Below are 17702 nucleotides of genomic sequence, written 5' to 3' on the forward strand. Positions count from 1 at the left end.
AAAAAAAAAAACCCAAAACAAACAAACAAACAAAAAATCTTGGGAAACCGATGGCTGCATCTGTATGATTGAAAGAACAGGAAAGCTAGGCTCTACTGTAAAGAACTAMTAATGCTTTGCTCTTTGGTAGCTAGTGCAAAAAGAGGAAAGAGAAAGATCGTACCTAGGACAGACATTATGCGTGACGAAGGTATTGGTGCAGAATAGTTTTCCTAAGAACAGTAAATACAGAATTACATCTTAGACCAGCCAGGTCAGGCTAAAGTTGCTGAGAAACAGACAGTCTAAGCAGATAAACTAGCTCAGGCCATCTCGAATTGAGAACAAATTTATAGTTATCGTTGTTCAATAAGGGGTCAGATCTGAGTGAGGATGTCTTGATTTGCAAAGAGAGAGTGGAACATCTTTCACCTCCTTTTTTGAAAATTGATTAATCCTGTCTTGAACTAGTAATGTAAAGTCAACAGTCACACTTAAAATTCAACTAATGTTAATGGAAAACCATTTCTGAGACAAAAACTTAGTATTCTTGGAATGTGGAAACATTACAAGTTACTGTAAGAGCAAAGGACAGCTTTAACAGAGCCAGAATTACAGCAGGGGAGAGACATTTAGTGGTAGTGTGAGATACTAACACTGAGCACCTGATGTTACTGAACCCCTTGATAATGTCTTCTGTGAATTTGAAGAACACAGTGGTGGTAACTTGGAAGCAATCAAATAAAAAGGATAACCTCCCTTTGCTTCACTTATGAAATACTTTGAATGGATTAATGTAATGGCTTGATATATTAATCTTATAAAGAGGTCGAGATTAGCTCATAAAAAGCTCTTGCACAGTGGAACTGTTTTCTGAGATAGATCGAAGCAATCTTGTGTTATATTACTCTTCCTGTCCCCTCCCCCCCCGCCCCCCCCCCACATTCTCAGGTTAGAATGCAAGATCTGCTGTCATCTCCTAACTTTGCTTCCACAAAAATGTAGTATATAGTAACACTTAAGAAGAAAAGCCTCCGTATTCTTCCCTCAAAGTACTAACTCTTGCTGTCAGTGGATATGATAAGAAGGCAAATAGTATGCCATGGCTGATTTCCTTCTGCCCCCACACATTAATTCAGTGTATTAAGGCCTAATGCACATTATCAGAAAGCCTTCAAATACTCATGGCCTATGAAAGATGAGTAGAGCAATAGTGAGGAAAAAAGAATATTAATCCTACTACATTTAAGCTCTCCCCTGCTGAAGAATGCACTAGTGAAATTTTTCTTGAAAAGCTTGTTTTTCAGAGTATTTCAGTGACAGTGGAAAACTCTCTAAGATGTCCAAATCTTTGAAAATCTTTCAACTGTTGCTGGAAGATAGAGTAGACTTCTGCTGTGATTTTGAAATCTACCTTGATTGACGGCATTAGCTTCATCTTTAGCATGTTATGAAAGTGCCAGCTTTTTATTGATTCTTGAAAACTGAACTCAGCAACAAGCAATAAGTTGATTGCATCTTTTCTCTCTCCCTGTATAGGGGAGAAAATTTAATATTTTGATTTTTATGTAATAGTAATATGTAGAAGAAACTAAAGGAAATTGGTGTTTTATAAGTCACTGCTGTTATGTAAACTTTTTTTATTTAAACTTTGCTGTAGGTCAAAGTCTTTACTTCACTAACTGAAATACTTTTTTCTGCAGCTGTGAGTAAAGCAGCTGAGAGCAATTGGGTAAAAATTAGGCCTTTAACTTGTGAAAGATACAACAGTTTTTGTGTGCCTCCTAAATTCTTTTTTCCCCCTACCTAAGCTATAACCTAGCCCCATGTAGAGTGTAGACCCTGCTATGGAGCTCTGCTGTGCTACAGCAAAGCAACTATAGTACTGGCAAATCTTGTCTGGGGTAAAAAAGCTTGTGCTGACATAGCCAGTAATATCGTTGTCTTTTTTTAGGCTACATAAAAATCTCTGGGGCAGGTGAGACCCCAAGTGATGCGAAAAATTATTTAGGAGCTGTAAAAATTAAGCCTGATGTGAGACAGAAAAACAGACCTCAGTTTACTAGGAATTACTTTGTGCTGGAGATGCTCAAGCTGGAGAAGCATGGAAGAAGGGACCTGGCATTTTAACAACAATCCTGTGGTATATTGGAAAAATGAGGAGATAGTTATTGCCTGGAAAGGACAGGTGTTTGTTTCATTCCTTTGTTTAAATGTGTGCTGTTGTGATGTTTTAAAATCCAGGTTCATAAAAATGTTACTTGCAGCATTTTGTTTATCTGCCTATGTAAATTGCACGCTCAAGGTTTTGTTTTGTTTTTTTACTTGGTACTTTGGCAGTCCTTGCATCTTTGCTTGCGAGTAGCTGCAGTGAATCCTTTCCTAAGGAAACCTACTGAGAGCCAAAAGCAGGGCTTCAGGGAGGGCACCCTGGGAATGGGCCAGGAGACTCATGCGACTAAAGGCAGTGTCCGTCATCTGCTCTGCTGTTATAATGATTAACTAAGCCACCAAGCACTTGGATTTTGCTAAAGAAGACTTAAATTATAAGAAACAAATTTATAGCATGTGTAATTTAGAGTACAGTTAAATTAGATGCAAAACCAAGTATGATTCTTGCTCGTACATTTTGGCAGTTTTTCCATAATTACTGTCCATTACAGTGTGACTGTGTCTAAAGTTACAAGTAAAATTTTAGGCTAGAAACACAATGGCATTATAAATACCTAAAGAAAAGTCATATAAAGGGAAGTACATGGGTTATAAATTGCAGTTGCATTTTGTTCTTAATGAATGTGATGTTTTCAGCTTAGTAGAATTACACGCCTTCATAATGCAATATTGTATGCAGGTGTAACACTTCTTTTGTATGTAAGCACATGTTATGCTAAAAAGATGTTATTTTAAATTGCAAATTCTGAACAGTTGCTGGAACTTCCTAGGAAGTGCCAGAATTTGTTACCAAGGCCTGTAAGTCTGCTTTCTTATGCCTGTGCCTTAYGCTCTCCAATTACATTGTTTCACACTATTTTTTCCTGCCTCTTTCAGTGAACAGGATGGGTGGTGCTCAGGAATTGAGCAGTTACTTGATATTTTAATCCTTATCATTCAGTTAGCAACCCCTGCCTTATTTACTGCACACCATTTAAGTTTCCAAAGAATACATAATTACTCATTCCCTTACGGTCTTTTCTAAGGTGACTGACTGAACTATTTTTATCTATTCAATTGTATTTTCACATGCATTGTCTGGTCAGTGGCTATAACTTCATTTTATATGTTGTGTGACACTAATGTGTGAACAGATATGCATGCATATATTATATGTGTGTGTGTGTGTATATATACATATATATATATATATATAGGCGTCATTTCCTTTGATAACCATTCTAAAAACTATCTTTTACATGCTTTAAAACAGTCTTTCATGGGAATATTGAAGGTAAACAAAAAATAATGCAAATAAGTGACTATAGACATTCATCTGCAAACTTGAACCATTCTCTTATGCAACCTTATTTTCTGTGAAGCTCTTTGACTATAAAAATATCTACTTTCATGTCATGTAAGTCAGGCAAAGTTGTTCCTTTGTTGAAAGGCCTGGTGTACTTCGTGCTGAATGCAATTAAAAAGAAGACAATGAATGTAGCATTTAAATAACTTCATATGAGAAGTGGAAAGAGGTGAAGGAAGAGAACTAAAAGTATTAGAGGACATGAGAAATGCTAAAGTAAAAAAAAAAATGGAAATGATGGCAATAAGCACAAGTTGAAATACGAGAAATCGTATTGAAATGTAGTAACACTGGACAAGGTTGTCCAGAGAGGTTGTGGAGTCTCCATCCTTGCAAATATTCAAAATCTGAATGCTTTCTTGAGCAACCTGCTCTAATTGGCCCTATTTGAGCAGGAGGGTTGGACCAGACCATCTCCAGAGGTCCCTCCAACCTCAACTATTTTGTTATTTTGTTATTCATTCTATACCAGAAGAGTCTATTTGCAGGTGCATATATCATGCTTACTTTGATTAGCAGAGCTTCATAGATCTTGTGATTTTTCTCCTACATTGAAATACTAGTAAAACATTTATCTGCAATTCTCATTTGACTAGTGGATTATCTAATCATTCCCATAAACGGTAGTTTAACTCTTGTCCTCAGCAAAATGTTGGAAATGTTTTTATAGCGCAGTTCTGTTGTTACACTGGTACTCTGCAGAAGACTGTAATGAATTATTATAATGCATTATAATTGTTGAAACTGTTCTTTTATCCAAAAAGGATGAAATCCCTGTACTAGTGATGATCCCAGTCCTTAGTGGTGATGTTTACCTGTTTAGGGCTTGATCCTGTTGTTAGCATCTCTTGCAAACAACGGATGCTGGAATTAACATTTCTTTATCATTGACTTTTGCTAGTTTTTCTGCATCTACTGGTGCATCATGGTTCTGACTAATAATATTCTTCTATAGCTTGAAATACTGCTAGTGTTAGTATTTCAATTTAGAATAGAAGGCATCAAATGAAAGATGGTATATAAAATCTGTATAATCCTTTATTACATTCTAAATGTGCCTATTTCTGCCTGTCTGCTAGCRATGGGACTGGAGAATTGCAGTATTTTTTTTTTTAAAAAGGTTGCTTCCAATTAAAGTAAATTTTGTTGCTAATGTTACTTTTTCTTTTGCAGAAGGAATTGAGCCTTCCAAGAAGAGGAAGTTTGTAAGTATCTGAAGTTTATTCTGTTGAGTTTGCAATATAGCATGTGGTTCTGACAGCTCATGTGTAGGCTATTCTTCTTGACAGGTGACTTGGAAAGAAGGATAATTGTGGCAGTTGATTTGTCTTAAGATACATTTAAAAAAAAAGGAAAAAAGATTGTGAATGTGTACTTGTGCGTTGTGCAGTGACCTTTTCCTATGTCCTTCCCACTGTTCTAGAGGAGCTATTTGAGTAAGATTTCCAACATATAATGACAAAAAATATTTTTCATGTTGAAGCTTTTATTTTATATTGAAGGTTTTTAGAGTTATGATCAAGAAAGAAATTTGGGTTTCTCATTACTGATACAAATGAAACTTGAAACGTAAGTAAAACTTACTGCTTAGGAAAATCTGTGATCAGGTCTATGGATGAAAAAGCAGGAACAAAAAATAACTACACATTTAACAGAAATCATTATATAGTTAGTATTCTGATTAGTGGAAGTAAAGGTTGTATGTATATTCTTGTCTGCATTGTTACCAAGTTTGAGTAATACGAATTCAAGTATTGTGATTAGTTGTGCTTCATACTGATTTSTGTACCTTGGCTTTATTTCTCTAGCACTTTTGAGCTGTTTCGTTTTTAAAGCTTCTACRTTTGTTGGTTTTCTTTCTTCTTTTTAGTAATTTATTGAGAAGGTATTAGAATAAGAATTTAGCAAAATGTCTACATTTAGCAAAATGTCTGCAGAGAGTAAGCTCTGTTTGCTTACARCTTCTTTACAAAAATATGTTAAGACTATACTATTATCACTGTATTGAATAAGCTTGTGTTAATGTGACAATGTGTGTGTTGGTTGAAAAAAACCCAAAGCCTTGTACAAAAGGCCAGTTACTTRATTTTATGTTTATATGTTTGTTTTCAACTTAGTTTGTGGTGATGGAAAAGATAAATGTAAGAAGAAGGAACTTTATTAGCTGAGAAGATGCAGAGAAGCATGGTATACRTCCACTTTAAATGCTCTGTTGTGATTTAAATGACTTAAGGGAAATCTGCAGCTCATAGGGCGTGTGGTGAAGACTTTATTGTTTCAAGTTCTGATTGATGAAAAATTATATACTAAATAGCAAGCAGTAATGTTACTGCATGATAAGTCAGTAATTTGTAAAATTAATTCTATATCAAGTATTTGATATTGCTGGATACATTATGAGAAGAACAGTTAAAGAGAAATATTTTTTACTGCCTTCTGGAAGCTTTTTATCAACCTGAAACTGTTGTGCAGGCAGAAGCTCACTTCTGTTGAATTAATGGCTTCACCTATAGCAGAAAATGGCTCTAGAGACTCCTTTTTTATCCACAGACAAGACTTGGCTTAGTCTTGTTACGTTGCKTGACATTGAATGTTATTAGATGGTTATTTTTCTCAAAGTTTTGAAAAATGTCTGTAATGTAAGCTCCTCAATTCCATTCATACACATTTTTAAAGCCTCATCATTGAGATATAAGTGCAGATTCTGCAATGTTGCTGAGATTTTAGTAAAGTATAATAAAGAAATAAACCCTTGTCAGCATAATCATATCCAGCTTTTAAAGTGGTTACTATTCTGCAGGTGATATTTTAAAATATTTTTATTACTACTGTCTTAGTCAAAAGGATTCACAATGCAGAGGTTAGCAAGGGCTTTATCATAGGCTCTGGGGGGCATGTGGGCTACTGTATTTCCATGTTATTTGCATGTTTACAAGAAGATTGAATTTCAAAATGTGAAGGGTCCTGTGTCTTCATTGCCTTAGGAGTCTAGATAATCCGAGTAGCTGCCTATAGGTGTTATCACTTTGGCCTCTGGGGCATCAGAGCCAAAGGCCCACTGAGGATGCTGCTTTAAGCAGGACAGTGAAGGAGAGCCAGCTCAGGGGTGATTAAATGTAGGAACTTGGAAAATGAAGTTTGGATTGACGAGTTACTTAAAAAAAAAAAAAAAAAAAAAATTCCCCCTCCCTGAAATCATCTCTTGCCTGCGATGGGCAGAGGCAGAAAGACCGCATCGGGAAAAATGTCTTGCCTGTGGCTCAGCATGTGGATATGCATGATTTAAACAGCTAGAATGTAAAATATTTAATCTTTTAAAGCTGTTGTATTATTTTTATACTTATTTTAGATGGCTGCTTTCTAGACCACAGAGTTGTTTTACATCTGCGTGTAGATAAATCTGATTCYGGCTCTAGCTGGAGGTCTATTATAGTATGATAATATGGAATGGTAAATGTTTGGGAGAAAGCATAGTGAGTAGCAGATCAGTTAACAAGAAAAGATATTTGACTGATATGGAGTGTCAGCTTTTCCTTACCTGTTCTGCTGCACCAACCAGGGCTCTTTGACTGCTTTAGCCTGTTTTCAGCTTGATGCCGGAAGTGGTACTCGGACTTTCCTTAAGTTGATGAGACATGCAGTGAAAGAGGGTAATTCTGGCTTATTGCCAGCTAAACTTTCCTTTCTTTTCCTCATCACTTTCTGTACTTGAGACAGGCATTTAGGTMCGTGTTCCATGTTAGGCCAGATCCCAAAATAAAGAATTAATTGGGTACATTTAAGGGTTGCTAACATGTTTTCAGTTTGTTTATGAAGCATGCAAGTACTCTAATGAACTGGGCATTACATCTCTGCATCTAAAAAAATATCTATCCTTTTATACATGCAGAGCGTAGCTAGCTAGAGTGAGCAATTACAGAAGATCGGTTTATACTGTGTGTTAAACAGGTGAGTTTCCATTGATGGATGTATTTAAGGCATAGGCATTCTCTTATCCTCTTCCATTTCCTTCCCTCACCCATGGAGTAGAGCAGAATAAGAGCTACAAAGAGAGACAGCATGAGCTCACAGGTCATGGTACAAAACTTACTTTCCCTCAGTTTTAGTTAAATGCGTTGTGTTTTAAAATATCCTTCTTAAAAATGAATTTGGAGTGGACTTGCATGAGGTGGGCAGAAGTCTTCAGAAACATTCATAACTAAATAGAAGTAAGTGGGTAGGTAGAAAGGGATCCACCTTTCTTTAGGGCCTCAGTGGTGAAAGCACCTGCCACAGAAGTAAAATACCAGACTTATTGAGAGTGAACTAGTGTTTTTTCCTTTTGTTTCAGAGATATTTCGGTCTATTTCARAGCTAGATAATTTTTGTGTATTTATTTTTGCTGCATCTGTCATTCTCCTGGAGGCTCTGAAACTAAGTAATTATGAAATGTGAGCTCTTGTTCAGTTGCTGTAATTATGTAATCTACTTGCACCTGTGGAAATGTCAAAATTGGTCACAGAATGATCATAGAACTCATTTATGCATTACAGCAAAGCAGCTGATATTCTTGGATAACAACAAAATAAGAGTGTGACTAGCCAGGAATTTAAGAGCTAAAGCCACTGCTTGCTTAAGGGCTTAATCTCACAAGGTTCAAAGAACTTGATAAATGTTTTGTAAAAGAAGTTTTTAATTAATGACAAATATGGACTCTCAGTTAATTCAGTTGATGTCAGGAAAAAAGCGAGAATCAGAAATTGAGTGGAATGAAAACATGCCAACCATGCTTAAAAAAAACAAAAAACAAACCAAAAAAAACCCACTAGTGCTCTCAGGCCAGTGTCTTGTGCATGGACAAAACTAGGACTGTTTGAATGTATATGTGAATGTATGTATGTCTATGTATGACATGCAATGTATGTATATGGATGACCTGTGATAAGGAAGCGTGTTCAGATTTTGATGCTAAAGCAACCCTCAAAAGTAAAATACATTGATGGTGCAATCTTAGCTCTCTGAACACCTGCCTCTGAGTTTTGTCCCTAATTGCACAGGTTTCTTTATGGCTTGATGGACACTGCTGTCAAAGACTGTCAAAGCAATTATTTGAGAGACTGTGAAGAATTGAGAAGTAACATCACAAACAACCTCCTGCCCAGCACCTTAAAGTACATAAGAAAGATAGCTACTTCCTTTGTTCCTTTGTATTATGTATACGTGTGTGTGCATCTATGTGTGTGTATATATATATATACATACATGAACATACGTATCTCTTCTCATCAAATCTGTGTAGAAAGGCAATATTATGTTGAAAACACTCGTGTTAAGTTGCATGAAAAGTCAAATACATTATTTGTAAATTGCAGGAATTCAAATATGAATTTGAGGAATCCTCCATCCTCAAATTGAGGATGGAGGATCCTGCATCCTCCAGCTGAGGAATGCGTTTCCTCATGCTGCAACTGGGAATCTGTACTTCAGTAGCTTCCTGCTGCTGCTGTTTATATCTGTATTGTGATGAGGTAAAAAGTTGACCTGAGGGTGAGGACTGTGGTAAGTACTGTCATTGCAGTGAGCGTACAGCAATTGAGATCAGTCTATTCTGTARTGTGTCTGCCTATATAGCAATTTATGCATCTTTTATTAGCAAATATGGCTACTGCAGATTGGTGTATGCTGCTAGAATGCTCCATCTGATGGCCACTTAAGGAATTTGATGTGACTGAACAAGGAACATGGAGCAAGGCTATCCCTCTGGACATCCTCAGTGCTCCTCTCTGATGTGTTGGCCTTTGGCAGGAAGCAGATAGGCAAGATTTGTTAGCCAGGACTGCCTGGAGCTAGCCGATTTTCTCTTTGGTACTGGTTAGCTTGCATGGTGCAGCCTGTACAGTAGGCACAGCTTATGCTTAGCTCTCTCTTAGCATTCTTTCCCATAATATGTCAAAGCTTCTTACTGCAAGATACACTATAACCTTAAAAACTGTTCTGCAGTGCTGTAGAGTGACATTCAGTTTTTTGTTTAGACCCAAGCCCGCCATAATGGATCCTTCAAGAAGGCTGACCGGACTACAAACTACACCCCAGAGAGGAGTGATTATGTCCCCATTCACTAGTTCACTGAAGCCAGCTAGTGATTCAGCTCTAGTCTTCAGCTCTCTGTAGCACTCCCCCTTTAATTCTTAAGAACCATATGCTTTAGAGTTGAATTTTATTAGTGCTTCCTTTATGCATTTCTCTGTTAAGAGYGTTCAGTTACCTGATTTTCTCCCTTGTGGCAGTATACTGTACTCAGTATACTGCACAGTACACAGTAACCATATTTCTTTTCTATCTTTCTGACAAACCAAATTGTTTCAAGTTCTTCACTTCCAGGATTTTTCTGCTGCTGTCATAATTCTGAGGATTCTTTTTTCCTGAGAATTTAATTTTTTGATGTTTTGGTGATGCTATGGGCAGAAGTAAAAATCCTGCCTCCCTCTTATTACTACTCTACTGCACTGTTTATATACATCTATATTACTGTTTCCATTAGCATCTTTTGTCACAACTACACACTGGGAGTAGGTTGAGAGATTTGTCTTCTAAGCACCCGTAAGTTATTTTTCATAATAGTGGCTTTGTATGTGCAGTTGTCCACTTTGAGTTTCTGGATTCTTAATGTTGCATTTGGCATTAAAATGGAATCCCATTTGAATGGGCACAGATTACTAAGAGATCCGAACTGTTTGGTATGTGACAACCTTTTTCTCCTCTATTTATCATTTTCTCATGTTTCATCTTTGAGCTTAATGTGTGTTTAACATAACATACTGGAATTTTGATGAAAATTTTGAGCAACTAATTCAAATACTTTGCAACATCTACATGTCTGGCCAGGGTCACTTGTGTGCGACACAGGACAAGGGCTATTGAATCCTCGTCATGTCTCTTGTGTTTCTTGTGATTCACAGTGAGTAACTGATTTTTGGATGCATCTTTTGTGTGCTTTAGGAGCCAGCAGTTTTTGTAGCGTAATCCTTTTCCCTTCTGGATCTTGCTTGCTTCAGCCTCCATAAATTGTGGACAGATTTGCTGCCCATTGTCTGTGCTTCCTCCTTGAAGGCTGTGCGGGGCTAGCAGGAAGAGGAACAGCACAGGCAGCATGCTGGCGCCTTGTTGCCAGCTTCCTGTTGTCAGCGAAGACGTCTTGTCTTCTGCTGGCCAGGCCTTTGTGCTGTGCAGAGCCCAGGCCAGGGGCTGCTTCCCTGCTGGTGTGCTGCTGGCGCTTGGGGGTCAGCCAAGCTGATTCTGTTAACCTTTGTTCAGCTGTTTCCTTTGGTGCTTTCATACATGTTTTTATCCGTTCATACCAATCTTGATATTGTTACAAATCTCTGCGAGTTGTCTTTTGACTCATGTTTTACTATTAAAAGTATGAATTTTTCACAGTAAAGTTCCTCCTTTACCATTTTTTCCCMTCATGTATTAGAGACAGGAATAATCTGCTTTATTATGATTAGTTMTGCCCTTTGCAGTGAAAGGTGTATAAGCTACTTCAGGATGTTCTGAGGTTTTGAGAGATTGGTAGACTTGCATGCACCTTTTTGTATGTGTGCGTRCATATAATCTTTACATATACCTACAGAAAATACATGAAATACCTTTAGTAATTTTAGAATTAGGAATATACTGAATATACCTCAGTTATAATACTAACCTTTTAATGACCTTTTTTCCCTGTAACTAAAAATATTTTTATTAAAAATTCCTTTCTTYAGTTTTGTGTTTTAAAGTTCAAGAATCCAAGATCTAGTTAGGTTACACAAATTCTTTTGTGTAGAAAACCTGGGAGCAGGTTTTCATGTCACCTAAGCTGATGTAGGAAGCATGATGTTCTAATACTGTAATAGCTTATGTGACCTGACAGGCAAATTGGCCTGGGAAACCTTTAAGAAAAGGATGAGTCTGTCTGTTCTAAGTTCCARCGGTGGAGCTATTTGTGGAAATGCTCGCATTTAATCAAAAAGAAGAGCTTTAAATAGAACTGACGAGAAAATCATCTTTTTTCTTTTGCCTGCTGATTGCCAGTGATACATCTGTTTAGGTAAACTCTGAATGRGAATATATATATTTATAGGAATTCAGCAATGAAGTGAAATAAAATAGCTTTTATTCAGTTATATTTCATGCAGACTGAGCAACCATATCAGACTGTTCAGAGTAGCATAATCACCATACTAAGCTGTTAAACAGCATGTACCRAACTGAAAGTATGCTTTGGTTATCTAACTAATCACAGTTATCCTTATGGAAAGTCTGGTCAACAAATACTCTTTCCTTGCTAGTCCCTTCATCCACTTGGCTTTTGTTTTCATTTTGAAATGGGTTTAGTGCTATTGAAAGTTGCCAGGTTGACAGCTGTGGGAACAAAGATTTACTCTGCGCTTAGAATGATTCCTGTATTGGCAGGATCACTGCAAACTTTCTGCTGTTTTTGTGCTATTGACATGATTAGAAATGATTTTTTGGGGAACTTGCAAGTGACTGTCAGTGGTATCAGTTCTTCAAGTAGATAGCAATAGAAACATGCCTTTGAAGAGTTTGTTGAAGAGAATTCATACATAATGRCTAAGTTGCTTAGTACATTACATCATTGATGTACATACATCAGCAGGCAGGTAGTGATTATTGGGTATTTTAAAACTATACTTTGCTGCATTAGTAGGCTGCATATTCATACATTATTGCCCATCATACTCTTTAACTATACAGCTGTGTTTATAAGGCCTAGAACATCACAAAATTTACTGCAGTAATGACATGGTTACCTGAGGGACTGATGTCCAGAAAGTGAAGCATTTGGGATTTGAAGTTCCATTACTGTAATACCTCATATTTACCCCTTGTTCTGAGAGTACTGCAGTGTTTTGAGTACTTTAACTTACCACCTGTCCCATTCTTGACCGCATACCATCTGCCTCCCAGCAGAGCTCGGGGTGCACTGTGTCCTGTCAAAAACTGTTTCAGCTGCTTAGGCAAGGACAGGGCAGTGTCAAGAATGAAAAATTATCTTAAATATGTCTATCAGATTTCTGATCAGATTAAGCCACAGGGGAAAAGTAAAATAAAATCAGCCTCTGAGATCATGGTCCTGAAGGAATGTCTCAAGAATTTCAGGGTGGAGGATCACATAGTTCTTGAAGGGAGTAAAGAAAGTTAAATCTGGGTGCCTCTCTACTTTGCCAAATCAAAAAATGTTGATTTTATTTAGAATAATTTATAAGAAACTTTAAATGTCTGTGCATACGTTCAAATATTTCTTTAATAGTRCATTAGGTGCAACCTAGACATTTGATATAGATTAAGAAGGGTCAGATCTTATGGGTAACTGATTGTTAGTGATCTGAAAGCAGGTGATGAGAACTAAAATGAATGAATCCATACAAATAAGTTGCAGGAAAAAAGATCTCATCACTTCACAACTAAAACTTGTGTGAACTTGACAAAATCACGCAGAAAAGAGCAACTGAATGGAAGTCGGACAAATTGACTAGTGTATTATTCTTGCTGGTCCCATGTGATAGTCCTCTCTGCTGAAGCAACCTTTACAGATTGCTGCCTTTTTCATTAAACTATTCCACTTCTGATTCTGCTCTTGTACGCTGTGTTACTAGTTGAACCAGAAGTTTGCCATGTTTGCAGTGTTTCTGTGTGCATAGAAACAACAAAGCAGATAAGAGCAGAGGGAAGATGTTGAGATTTCATGGTGGAAGGGTGAGTGCTGAGGCAAGGCAGTAATTATCTCTGAGCAGCAGGCTGGGGTTTAGGGGTGGCTTGGTTTGTGAACACAATAATTATTACATTGCTTGGTTTCTGACTTTCAGTGGCAAATATGAGGGGTTCATGTGTGTAACAAATATTTCAGAGAAATACTTGTTTTAAACATCTTCTAAGTTAGCATTGACTGTTGTCTTGTTTGCTTTGTAAACAAAAGTTACTTTGCGAGTGTGCAAGCAAAATTTTAGTAGAACAAACATTGAAGAGAAATAATGTTAAACTTGTATGGCATACACTAGAAGAGCAAATGACCATGTAACCACCTGTTTCATTCTGCTGCCTGAGAAAGTATTTACCAGTGAGAGAAATGAGGGAAGACCATAATCACCACTGGTCAGTGCTGCTTGAATTTCAAATAGTAAATGTGAGGAAGATCTGAATACTGAAACAGCATCTTGTTCATCCCCCAATGGCATTAATTTTAGTCTGTTTTGTTTCTTTTACTTAAGGAAAAATGAAGGTTTGTCAAAAATAATTGTTTGTGACAAAGGAATTATAATGTCTGTATGAACTGCTTGGTCAAGTCTACTCTATGCTGTATTGTATTGTATTTTTTTTGGCACTGATCCCACAAAGGTTTGAATAATCTCTTAATCTACAGAGGGAATTTTCTGAGGCTGTGCTGTTTCTGATTTGCACACATTTAGCCTCTGTAGGATTGGGGTCATGATAGGTTTCTGGAGAGACTTTGATTGTTTGAATGTGTGCTTTGCTTACAGAATCATAATAATACTTTTTTTTTTTTTTTTTTTTTTTTGTAGAGATTAAAGGAGAGGTAAACCTATGAAGAAATGCTTAGTTTTGTTTTTAGGAAAGCAGCGCTCAGGTTTCTGCACAATATATTTGTTTTATCTGGTGTCTATAAAATCACCTGCATTCTAAATCATTGCTCTCAGATGAAAGTGGCAATTGCTGAACAGCAGGGATCTACCTGCCTTGCATCATCTGGCACATTACAGATTTTCCCCTAGGAATTGTCATTATTATTGCCCTTCTATTATATAAAGTATAGGCTGACTTTCTAGAAATGTCACTTTCTAGAGATGTCAGGATGATGAAAACCTGACGATCCACTTCTGTTTCCTCAGAGAGGAGAAGCGAATTCTTTCTTCCTTTTCTCTTTTTTAGGAAATTCAAATCTGAAAATTTTTATTACTGTCACTATTCTAAACCAGTACTGTTGCTTATCATAAGGTGTATTCATGCAGTCATATTCATAATCTGCACTTTCTTTGTCATTCAGCTGGACTGTTACATCATTTGGGAAACTCCTGTTAATGCAGAATGCTTCAGTATCAGAGGAGCATATCATATCAAACCTGCTGCTTTGTGCTGGCTTCACACAAAACTCCAAGTCAAAGTATTGATCCTAGTTGCTGAACAGCTTGGGATCAAAGTACTGAAAAGAGCACCTGAAGTAGTTGCCTTATGTGGTTTCTGATACTAGCCTTTCGGCTTGGAGCAGTAGTGYGCTTCTAAAGATAATCCCCAGACAGTCACTTGTACTTTGGCTTGCAGAGCAGTTCKTCTACCTTCAAACTGGAGACTTATTTTGGAAGAAGCCAAACTGGAAGATCCTCGGTAGGCTATCAGTCTGATGTACCCCATCCCCTGAACGGGTAAAAGAGTCCCAACAATGAGTGTGTACAGAGCACATATGTACCAGGAGAATGTTCTTGGACTGAGTTCATGCACTGTCTTAAAGTCTGTCTGTCTCTCCCTCGCTGTCTTTTTTTTTGTTTGTTCTTTGATTTTGGGTGTTTGCCATAGAAAGTAGGATGGGTTTAATCTCCACTTGTTGGGCCCCTTTCTGAACCTTTTGGCTCTTCATGAATTTCTCCCTTTCCCCTTTTCTTTTTATAACTCTCTTTCCAGCAACCCTTTACCCTCTTAAAAATGCCTGCAGGATGCCATCTGGGGTCTGGATGGATTCTGCTCATTAACCTCTACCACAGAAAGGGTAAAAGCAACTTTATTGTCAGTATCAGGAGGTTGCTGCTGGGTATGAGAGGCTGGCAATAACAAAATATCTGAAGATGAAAGCTTCCTTCTGGAGGTCCAGGAACAACAACTAGATCTTGGAGGAGCAGCAAATCAGGCCTATCCTTACTGGCAAAGCTCTTGAACAGAGTGGGAGACACTACCAATCCTTGACACGTCATCTTCTGAAGTGTCTACCCTGTACTTCTGGGCAGCAGTGGGTGAACCAGCTGCAGGAAGAGTTGTAGAAATGGGATAGTTGGTTTGATTTTCAGGAGAGATGCATCTGTAATCCACAAATATGCTTTTAAGGTGGATCTAAAGCAACTGGGATGTCAAGTGGCAGCTCGAGGCACCCTATGGTGGTTGCCAGGACCTCTCCTGTCACAGTGGCTGTTTCTTGTTGTTCACCAGTCCCTTGTGGACACATTGTATGATGTTTGTGGCAGTGGCTATTTTGGCTTCTGTCACCACCTCTGCCTTTGCCTAAAATATCTAGTTGGAGTTGATGGCTTATTATGAGCCTGAAGGTTGTGGAAACCCCGAATAGGGTACTTCAGCCAAAAGCCTGCTTTTGGTGTAGCAATTTTTTATGGAGGGATGAAAAGGAAAGGGAAGGAGGCAGGGGCAGGATGGAGCTCTTCTGCATTTTTTTGCAAGCAAAGGTTTCTTAGAAGGATACCTTTCTATTCTGCAAGATCTAATCAGCTGGCTCTGCCTCTTTAAACTGTAATAAACCTTGATTCCTTGAGTTGTGGCAGCAGCTAACACAGGCATTGGCATGCTTTCCTGCTGTTGTGTGCCCTGTTCCTCTGCCATCACCTAATAACGGGAGTGAACAGATCATTTCTGTCCTTTCATCCTCTCTCCAAAATATTGTGCTTCTGCTTGTCCGTCACGTTTTTCCCTAGCAAGGCAGTCAAGCTTATACCTGTGAGGTTTACTGAGGTCTGTTGTGACAGCTCTCACAGGCATGTGAAAAGGTCAAAAGGAATCCTGGGAATAAGTGAATATGTAGCAGAGGCATGCTTACCTGAGAAGAATGGCAAATGAAATGCCATGGGGGAGCAAGTGTAGGGGCTAGAAGGCTGACACAGGTTTTGGGAGTTGGTTGCTTTGCATTCATTGCATGTTGGTTGCCACAGCGCAGAAGGCAGTGTAATTGCATATAATCACATTTCCTCCTGTCCCTGTTGGTTCACTCATGAGTGCTTAGAGTGGCCATGCCGCTAGGCAATGAAGGCAAACAGCATCCAAGACAAATAGGCTATCCCAGGTTCCCCAGACACGTGCAGGTGGCTGAACGTGCAGCTGCCAAAGAAACTAGTTCTTGCTGTTCTAGCCTGAATGGAAATGCTCATCTGTACCTTTGTGAAGGCTGTGCAGGGCATGTAGGCATTGGAAATGCTTTTTTCCCTTTGTTACATGGTGCTATTTTGCAGTCAGCCAGCCAGACACACATTCCACTTCAACGCAGCATGTGGTACAAGTGTGATTAAACCAGGCACATGCTTCATCCACACATGCAGCACAGGGGGCACACATGCACATGCTGTGAATTGTCTTGCTTCTACTGAGAAAGAAGATGCCAGTGTCCCCTTTGAGACAGAGAYTGGAATTAAGGACTGGCGAAGCTTTCTCAAGGCAGTTTTTAAGTCTGCTCTGGTAATCCAGAAAAGCCTCTAGGCCACCTGAATGGTAGTTCTTTGCAGCGTAGGTAGTTGTAACCACCTGGGATGGGCACTGGGTTGAAATGTGGGATCCCACCCACAGTTTTCAAACTTTTGGGGACTGAATGCCCTGGATGTATCATTGATGTCTCCCCCAATGATCTAGAGCTAGAGTGGGTGGAGGACCTCAAAGTCTGTGGTTCACTTATCCATTCCAAGCTTTTCAAGCCACTGGTAGGAAATACAGGGTTACAGATCTCTACTGGCTAATACTCACTTGAATGCAAATGTTGGCTCCTGAAAGTTCATCTGATGATGAATTCATGGCACCAGTTTATGGCAGCAGGCTTCGAGTATTACCCTCTGTATCCAAAAATTTTTTGTCCAGCACCGGTCAGCCCAGGGACTGCAGTCCCATCAGTCCAAGTTCGAATCCCAGGCATGGTACTTTTGATTAGCTGGGACAAAAAGTGTGTAAGCAGGAAAAAAAAAAAAGCTTCAATCTGTTGATTCTCTCCTATTACACCATACTATTTGCTAATAGACACAGAATTACAAAAAAGCCAGTCATAGTCTACAGTGAAGCCAGTGCTTGCGCCTGCAGGTTGTGTGTTTTTTTCCTAGAGACGAGTGAGTAGTGAAAACCTACAGTGAGAAAGATGTCAGTAAATTTGATGCCAGTTGGTTTGCCAGAGTTTTGTAGAAACTTTTATTATAGCAGTTATTAGTTAAGTATATTTGTAGCTGGTTCA

The 17702-nt window shown here is 38.3% G+C and overlaps 1 protein-coding gene across 1 annotated transcript in view; it reads left to right on the forward strand.

Annotated features, from left to right (window-relative positions):
- Window positions 1-17702, forward strand: part of MAST4 (microtubule associated serine/threonine kinase family member 4) — a 216875-nt gene that overhangs the window by 61199 nt on the left and 137974 nt on the right. The window contains exon 3 of the mRNA XM_085322407.1: window positions 4670-4701. Coding sequence (XP_085178533.1) covers window positions 4670-4701 — 32 coding nt within the window. The remainder of the gene's footprint in view (window positions 1-4669; window positions 4702-17702) is intronic.

Source organism: Rhea americana, unplaced genomic scaffold, assembly GCF_003343005.1.
Source record: "Rhea americana isolate MKP2758 unplaced genomic scaffold, rheAme1 scaffold_77, whole genome shotgun sequence".
Lineage (NCBI taxonomy): Eukaryota > Metazoa > Chordata > Aves > Rheiformes > Rheidae > Rhea > Rhea americana.